At 40.3% G+C, this 9,375-nt stretch overlaps 1 protein-coding gene across 1 annotated transcript in view; it reads left to right on the top strand.

Moving 5' to 3' along the window:
* Positions 1–381: 381 nt before the first annotated feature.
* PIK3R4 (phosphoinositide-3-kinase regulatory subunit 4) overlaps positions 382–9,375 on the top strand; it is a 75,475-nt gene continuing 66,481 nt past the window's right edge. The window contains exons 1-2 of the mRNA XM_047098851.1: positions 382–939; positions 1,679–2,455. Coding sequence (XP_046954807.1) covers positions 1,723–2,455 — 733 coding nt within the window. The 5' untranslated portion in view covers positions 382–939; positions 1,679–1,722. The remainder of the gene's footprint in view (positions 940–1,678; positions 2,456–9,375) is intronic.

Below are 9,375 nucleotides of genomic sequence, written 5' to 3'. Positions count from 1 at the left end.
GACTACTTATAACTACTGAATTTCTTTTTGGGGGTAATGAGAATGTTCTAAAATTAAATTATAGAGATGATTGAACAACTCTGTAAATATATAAAAAGCCACTGAGTTGTGTATTTTAAACAGGTGTACTTTATCGTATGCAAATTATATCTCAAGTAAAGCTCTTAAAAATTCAGCTGGGGGATATATTAACCTTCCTAAATAAACCTGTGAATTCTCTTAAAGAACTCTGTTCCGGGGACGTCAGAAGCCACAGAGTTCAGGGAACGATAGGTAGAAGACCAGGGTGGAGAATAAATTGACAGCACGTTTTATTTTCTTCCTCCAGGCGTCAGCGTGAAGCCACGCCCCTTCCTCGTTTCCTAGCAACCAACTCCACCACCATTCGCTTGCTTCCTTAAACCTCTCACCGTCGTCACTTCCGCTCTGAGACCGGAATGAGGTCAGAGCCGGCTGCTTTCCCGGGAGTTCGGCGTTTGTGTCTGCTTCAGCTGGAGAAGTGTTTCCCTGGAACTGGCGGCCTCCCGTTCTATCCCGAGTCCCACCTCCCCTCCTGGTGGTGAGGCCCTCCAGGAGTCTAGAGGCCTTCGAAGGTCCGGAGGTCCGCACGAGGGGAAGGCGAGGCCCAGGAACGCGTGGCTCCCCGGGCAGAGTAGGGGGCTGGCGGGGGCAACTCCCGGGGTATCTGTGGAATCGCTTCAGCTTGGCTTCGTTCATCTGCGGCACGTTCCCCCTTCTCCGCTGCGGGCCACCGTGGTTTCTGGAGATTGGCATTTTTCGGCGTCCCTCCCCCAACGCCCCACCTCCTGCTTTTGAAGGAAGATCCTTCATACCGAAGACTTGCCCGGCTGCTGACCCCCACTCTCAGACCCTGAAGTGACCCGTCATGACCTCAGTGTGAGCTAGTGACCAACGTGTGACACTTTACAGAGTCCTGGGGTAAATATTTATATGTGCGCATGGCCGTGTGTGTATGTGTGTCTTTTATTTCCTGCAAAATACGAGCTAGGAGAACCCTGGGTTTGTTTGGCAAGTGTGTATTTCGGTTTACTTTTCTTTAACGTCTTTGCCGAGGGTTCCTCCCTGTTGTTGCCCATGAGACAACTTTATGCCTTCTGTTTGCTCGTGGGAAGAAGCACTGGAATTAGACTGGAAGGGCCCAGGAGTTACTGATTTTTTTGGATCTTAGGTTCGTCTTTGAGGAGTTCAGTAATCTATTTGTATTAGGCGATTTTTAGTCTTAAGTTTTTAATGTGTTTTCGTCTTACATCCAAGACTCCAGGTTCTTCTTGGACAAAGACTGTCTCATATAGTACTGTTGTGACCTTCATAGCCCCAAGCACAATGCTGAACACAGAGTAAAGGCTCATTAATTTTTAAATTTAAAAAGCAGAAAATGCACATTCTAACATTTTCAGCTTAATATTGAAGAGGTCTATTTAAATATAGCTCAGGTTCTGGAAGGACAACATAAAACAACAAGATCTTTTTCGATAAATGTGTCTAAAATTTAGAGACTGCCTGCGACACTAGATACGGTGCTCTCAGTGGAAGAGAAATACAGTGCACCTGTCTTTTAGGAAGAGACTACATAAACAATGGTGTTTCATTGCTTATTTCTTCTTTTTCTTTTTTTTCTTTCTTTCTTTTTTTTCTTTTTTTTTTTTTTTTTTAACAGGGGCTGTATCCTGACTTACTGACCCGGAGGTGCTTGCTGCCATCATGGGAAATCAGCTCGCTGGTATTGCTCCTTCCCAGATCCTTTCTGTGGAGAGTTATTTCTCAGACATCCATGACTTTGAATATGATAAGAGCCTGGGGAGCACTCGGTTTTTTAAAGTTGCTCGAGCAAAGCACCGAGAAGGCCTAGTGGTTGTGAAGGTCTTTGCAATTCAGGATCCTACGTTGCCTTTAACCAGCTATAAACAAGAGCTGGAGGAACTGAAAATCAGGCTTCATTCTGCACAGAACTGTCTACCTTTTCAGAAAGCAGCAGAAAAAGCATCTGAGAAAGCAGCCATGCTCTTTAGGCAGTATGTGCGAGACAACCTCTATGATCGCATCAGTACTCGTCCGTTCTTAAATAATATAGAGAAGCGTTGGATTGCTTTCCAGATCCTAACAGCTGTGGACCAAGCACACAAATCTGGGGTCCGTCATGGGGACATCAAGACTGAGAATGTAATGGTTACCAGTTGGAATTGGGTCCTTCTAACTGATTTTGCCAGTTTTAAGCCCACTTATCTTCCAGAGGACAACCCCGCAGATTTCAACTATTTCTTTGACACTTCACGGAGGAGAACTTGTTACATTGCTCCTGAACGTTTTGTTGATGGTGGATTGTTTGCCACTGAGTTAGAATATATGAGAGATCCTTCAACTCCACTTGTAGACTTGAATAGTAATCAGAGAACAAGAGGAGAGTTGAAGCGGGCAATGGACATCTTTTCAGCAGGTATTTGAATTGGTCAGATTTGCCAAGGGGGGGGGATGTACGTATATTTTAACTCTTGAACATCGAAATGTAGCTTTTTAAAAATCCCATATGTTGAAAAATTAATTTCTTGGTACCTCATACACTATTCAGATAGATACAGCAGTCTTTCATTGGACATGTTTAAATACCTATGAAATGCAGAGTGGTTCATTCAAATATTTAAGAAATATTTGAATTCTTCTGTTTGTATCAGGCACTGTCTTTTTTTTTTTTTTTTTTTTAAAGTCTATCCAACATGCTTGAATTCACGACCCTGAGATCAAGAGTCACATGCTCTACCTACCAAGCCAGGTGCCCCCAGGCACTGTCTTAGGTACTAGAGACAGATGAATAGTTCTGTCTCTCAAGGTGTTTATGTTTGATAGATGTGTTATTGAAAAAGGACGCTTTAGTGCAATGTGATTTGCTATGGTCGTGATAAGAACCAGGTGCTATTACAGGAACCTATAAATATTTAAATTAGTCTCCATGGTATTGATGGATAGAGAGGCAGGATCAGGAAAGGCCTCTTTATTGGAAGGATGATACTTAAACTGAGACCTGAAAGATGATTGGGAGCTAGTTATGGTAAGGGTAGTTTGTTTCAGGCAGAGGGTGTTGCTTATACAAAGTCTTGAAGACCAGAGCATGATGCACTGATTTATTAGGACACTTGAAGTAGTTTATCTGGAACATAAAGTATAGAGTGTGAGGTAAACAAGCCCCAGATCAGAAAGGGTCCGGCAGGCCCCTGCTAGCCTACAGGGATATTATCAGATATGTATCTTTGGTAAATGGGATGGAAAATGGGTTGCAGGGGAGCTACCCTGGAGCCCAGAAAACCAGCTAGAAGTAAACTACCACCATCCAGATAAGACGGGACCCTGACTGGCTTAAAGTTGTGACAGAATTGGAGAGAGAGTGGTGAAGAATAATGCTTCAGAGATAGTAGGTAGAATTGTTAGGACTTGGTGATTGATAGGGGAGTAAAGTCAAGAACACTTCTTTCACTCTAGCTTGGGAAACTGGGTGGATGCCGGGTGATGGATGATGGGTGATGGTCACTGACGTTGGAGACATAGGAGGAAGAACAGGTAGAGGGGTTGGGAACATGATGAAGTCTCTTAGATATATTGAGTTGAAGGTGCCTGGGGGATATCCAGGAGAAGATGTACAACAGACAGTTGATTTATAATAAAGGTTTGGTGCCTAGAGATTTGGGATAGAGGTGGAGATACTACCAGGAAATAGGTAGTAATTGTAGTCAAGGGAATGGATTTGTAACGAGGGAGAGTTTGTAAAGAAGTGATTCTTAAGCTTTTTTGGAGATCCCCTTAAGTAATTTGATGAAATCAGTGGCCTCCTTCTCTAGAGGAGAGTACCGTGCATTAATATCATACACAGACCACCTGAAGCCAGGCCATGGATTTCAGATTATCTGTGAATTTTTAGGAAGAGAAATGGGCTGAAGATGGTATCCTGGGGAATACCATGTGAACTCTGGTATCAGTGCCATTTTAAGTTTTGCAAAGGTTGGGTTTAATCTTTTTCCCACCTGTAGGTTTGCCGCAGAGAAAACTTAAATTGAACTGTTTTTTAGATTACTTAGGAAAAGTAACATAATTAATGAATAAATGTATTTCATTGAGGGGATTGAATAAGAGTTGTTACACAGAATTATACCCGTGTTGGTACACTCACTAATCTATGTCCCAAGGTAATATCAAGGGGTGTGTTTTGGATAAGATAGAGTTAGCCTCTACGCTGTAAGTATAACAAGATTAGAAATGTAATTCATCAGAGTCCCAAAGTTTTTGGTCAGTGAATTTATCTAAATTTTGAACCATTTTTACATTTTAAACTTACTAAGTATTCTGTAAATAGGACTCTTTTAGCGTAGAAATGTGATCACGTTTTGACCTTGGCATCACTTGCAGGCTTAAAACTTTTTTTAAAAATTATTTATTTTGATATAGGCTTTTTAAAAAGAAAATGAGGTGTGATTGGCACATAACATATTATATTCCTGTGACTTTTTTTTTTTAATTTTTTTTTTTTTTCAACGTTTATTTATTTTTGGGACAGAGAGAGACAGAGCATGAACGGGGGAGGGGCAGAGAGAGAGGGAGACACAGAATCGGAAACAGGCTCCAGGCTCCGAGCCATCAGCCCAGAGCCCGACGCGGGGCTCGAACTCACGGACCGCGAGATCATGACCTGGCTGAAGTCGGACGCCCAACCGACTGCGCCACCCAGGCGCCCCTATTCCTGTGACTTTTAACTGGAAGTTTGTTTTAAAATTTCAAGGGTCGATGAGATGTGTATATTTATCCTTTCTGTGTGCATTATAGTTCCATAAACTTCAACAGAATTCTTACTCAGTATTTGTTTTTCCAGGCTAGAGTCCTATGCTGTTTTGGTTGAAGGTAGACCCTTTCATTTCTTTGAAAGAGGTGGGTGGGATGTGTCCACCTCCTACAGCTCGGGTTTTAAATGTTAACTTTCCCCCGTCTTGATGCATATCCATGGTTCCTGGCTGCTAGTTTAGGAGAATAGTATATATTCTCTGGTCATATAAACGGGCAGAGCCTTTTTCCTGGAGATCTTTCATTCATATGCTTGACAAATATTTGAGCATTCTGTGTTTATTATGTATGAGACACTGTTGTAAAGATGTTGGGAGTATGGCTGTGAATAAGACTGACAATTTTTTTGCCCTTAAGGAGCAGAAAACGTTCTAGTGGAGGAGAGAGAATAAACAAGTAAGGAAGTTAATTTTTATCAGTGATAAGAGTGTGACAAAAGTTGGACTTCTAAGTGTTAATGACAAGGGCTGGTAGGAGACTACTTTAGATAAAATGGTCTGAGAAGACCTCTCTAAGAAGGTAACATTTGAGCTAATATCTGAATTATAAGGACTTAGTGTTGATAAAAACACCTTGAACAATTTGTTCCATAGGGAAATACCACCTAATAACACCTATTCCAGAACAACGTTCTAAAAATTGCAAGAAAAAAGTCCTGTATTCAACTCTGTATTAGTCTGCTGGGGCTGTCATGACAAAATACCCCAGCCTTTGTAGCTTAAACAAGAGTTTATTTTGTTCCAGCGCTGGAGGCTGGAAGTCCAAGATCAAGGTGCCAGCAGGATTGATTTCTCCTGAAGCCACTCTCCCGTGTTGCAGATGGCTACATTCTCACTGTGTACTCATATGGACTCTTCCCTGGTACATCTTATAAGGACACCAGTCAAAATGACTAGAGCCCCATCATGTAACTGCAATTACCTCTTTAAAGGCCCTATCACCTGTATTTAGTTAGGTTCAGGTACTGGGTGTTAGGGCTTAAATATATGAATTTTGGGGTGTGGGGAGACACAATTCAGTTGTAAATAGTGAAACATAGCTATGTTTCTTTCTCTTTCTGACTATTTGGAAATTATTTCAAACTTACAAACTTGAAAAACTTGAAAAAATAAAAATAGTACATAGAATCCCCAGATTCATTTGTTAACATTTTGCTCCGCTTGCTTTATTACTTGTACATTATTTTTGCACTCCCGCCCCACCCCCCATGATTTTTTTCCTAAGTTCTGTACATCATGGCCCTTTACCTCTAGATACTTCAGTATGTATTTCCTAAGATACTAGTTTCCTAACACAACGCTTATGTAATTGTGTGTTGCAGTTATGAACTGCAGCAAATTTAACATTGATAAATAATTTACAGTTTTAATTCTCATTTTGTTTTTGACCCAGTATTGTCCCTTATAGAATTTTAACTGCTCCAAGACAGGACCCAGTCTAGGGTTTGGTATTGTATTTAGTTGTCATGTTTCTTTAGCTTCTTTTTTGATGTGGACCGTTTTTTTTTTTTTTTTTTTTTTTTTTTTAATGTTTGTTTATTTTGAGAGAGAGATGGAGAGAGAGACTCTCAAGCAGGCTTTGCACTGTCAGGGCGGAGCCTGATGTGGGACTCTGAGATCATGACCTGAGCCAAAATCAAGAGTTGGACACTTAACTGACTGAGGCACCCAGTCACTCCAGTGTGGAACATTTGCACAGCCTTTTTTTTGTCAGCATGACATTGACATTTTTTGAAGAATACTTCTCCTCTTAAATTTTTAAAAATTATTTTTATACTTTTTATCTTAAACAATAGAAGTTGCAAAAATAGTGAAGAATGCTTCTCCCAGTTTCCCCCACTAGTGATACCATATATGACTGTAGTGCCACATCAAAATCCGAAATTGACATTGGAGCATTACTGCTAACTATATAAAGGCCTTATTCAGTTTTCACTGGCTTTTACCTGCATTTTGTGTGTGTGTGTGTGTGTGTGTGTGTGTGTGTGTGTGTGGTTGTGGTTGTGTGCACTCATGCACCTCCACCTCTTTGTTTTTTAATAGAATGTACCTCATTTGGGGTTTGTGTGATTTTTCCTTTTGAATAGATTGAGGTTATTCATTCTCAGTAGTATACTATATATGTGATGATGTATCTCACAGTATCACATCAAGGGGCAAATGGTGTTTGTTGGTGATGTTAATTTTGATCACCTGGTCAAGGTCTTGCCTGATTCTCCCCTCTATTGCTACTTTCTGTTTTTTTGTTTTTTGTTTTTTGTTTTTTTTAGTCCCTTGCAGCTAATAAGCAGCCTGTGGGCAGAAACTTTTAAGACCATGCAAATACACTGCCAGTCATCACAACTTCTTGATTTGGCATCTATTGATGATGCTTGCCTGATCTTGTCTTTACTTGACGGTTGCAAATGATGATTTTCCAACTCCAGCACTTCCTTCACATTTACCAGTAGGCGCTCAGCATTCTAACATGCTCAGGTGTCTTCTCTTTCCTTTCCTTTTTTTTATTATTGGTATGGACTTGTTAGTATTTTGGGGGGGATTTTTGTGTCTGTATTCATTAGAAATATTGGTCTATAGTGTTCTTTTCTTGTGATGTCTTTGGTTTGGTACCAGGGTAGTTCTGTATTGAGAAGTGTTCCCTCTTCTCCTGTTTTTGGGGGGACAATTTGTCAAGAATGGGTAAGAATTTGGGGCGCCTGGGTGGCTCAGTCGGTTGAGCGTCCGACTTCAGCTCAGGTCACGATCTCGCGGTTTGTGAGTTCAAGCCCCGCGTCAGGCTCTGGGCTGATGGCTCAGAGCCTGGAGCCTGCTTCTGATTCTGTGTCTCCCTCTCTCTCTGACCCTCCCCCATTCATGCTCTGTCTCTCTCTGTCTCAAAAATAAATAAACATTAAAAAAAAAAAAAGAATGGGTAAGAATTTTAATATTTGACAGACCGTGATGCCTCTTTTAAGGCATCTTGTCTGAGGCTTTTCTTTTGTGGAAAGTTTATTATTAATTCAATTTCTTGACTGGAAGGTCTATTCAGATTTTCTGTTTCTTTTTGAGTCAGCTTTGATAATCTGTATCTTTCCAGGAATCTGTCCATTTAATTTAGGTTATCTAATTTGTTGGCATATAGTTGTTCAAAATATAGTTCTTTTTCATTTCTGTAAGGTTGGTAGTATGTTCCCCCCCTTTTTTTTGCCTGATTTTAGTAGTTTGAGATATTTGTCTTCTTTGTAAGAGTTTGTCAATTTTGTTGAGCTTTTCAAAGCACCAACCTTTGACTTTGTTGGTGTTCTCCATTGTTTTTTATTCTGTTTCACAAATTTCTGTGCCAAAGTATTTATTATTCTTTTCCTTCTGTTTGCTTTGGTTAGTTTAATTTTCTTGTTTCTTAAGGTTAGGTTATTGTTTTGCTGTCTTTTTTACCATAGGTGTTTATAGCTGCATATTTCCTCTAAATACTGTTTTATTGCATCCTGTATGTTTTTTTTTATTATTATTATTTGAATTCAAGTTAGTTAACATACAGTGTGGTCTTGGCTTCAGGAGTAGAACCCAGTGATTCATCTCTTACATATGACACCTGGTGCTCATCTCAAAAATGCCCTCCCTTACTACATGGCAATGAGAAAGAACGAAATATGGCCTTTTGTAGCAACGTGGATGGAACTGGAGAGTGTTATGCTAAGTGAAATAAGTCAGGCAGAGAAAGACAGATACCATATGTTTTCACTCATATGTGGATCCTGAGAAACTTAACAGAAACCCATGGAGGAGGGGAAGAAAAAAAAAAAAAGAGGTTAGAGTGGGAGAGAGCCAAAGCATAAGAGACTCTTAAAAACTGAGAACAAACTGAGGGTTGATGGGGGGTGGGAAGGAGGGGAGGGTGGGTGATGGGTGTTGAGGAGGGCACCTTTTGGGATGAGCACTGGGTGTTGTATGGAAACCAATTTGACAATAAATTTCATATATTGAAAAAAAAAATTAAAAAAAAATGCCCTCCTTAATGCCCATCACCCATTTAGCCCATCCCCCCACCCACCTCCCCTCCAGCAACCCTCAATTTGTTCTCTGTATTTAAGAGTCTCTTATGGTTTGCCTCCCTCTCTGTTTTTATCTTATTTTACCTTCCCTTCCTCTGTGTTCATCTCTTGTTTCTCAAATTCCGTATGAGTGAAATCATATGACACCTGTCTTTCTCTGACTGGTTTATTTTGCTTAGTATAATACTCTGTAGTTCCATCCACGTTGTGCAAATGTCAAGATTTCATTCTTTTTGATCAAGTAGTATTCCATTGGGTGTGTGTGGTGTGTGTATAAATATACACACCACATCTTCTTTATCCAGTGGACATTTGGGTTCTGTCCATATTTGGCTATTGTTGATAGCACTGCTATAAACTTTGGGGTGCATGTGTCTCTTTGAATCAGCATTTTTTTATCTTTTGGGTAAATATCTAGTAATTCAATTGTAATTAATTAAAAAAGTAGTGTTTTTAACTTTTTTGAGGAACCTCCATACTGTTTTCCAGAGTGGCTGCACCAG

Source organism: Lynx rufus, unplaced genomic scaffold, assembly GCF_022079265.1.
Source record: "Lynx rufus isolate CCGP_SWC_20201006 ecotype Redwood Valley unplaced genomic scaffold, mLynRuf1.p SCAF_5, whole genome shotgun sequence".
Classification (NCBI taxonomy): domain Eukaryota; kingdom Metazoa; phylum Chordata; class Mammalia; order Carnivora; family Felidae; genus Lynx; species Lynx rufus.
Note: the sequence above shows the minus strand (reverse complement) of the source record. Positions and strands in the feature narration are given on the sequence as shown.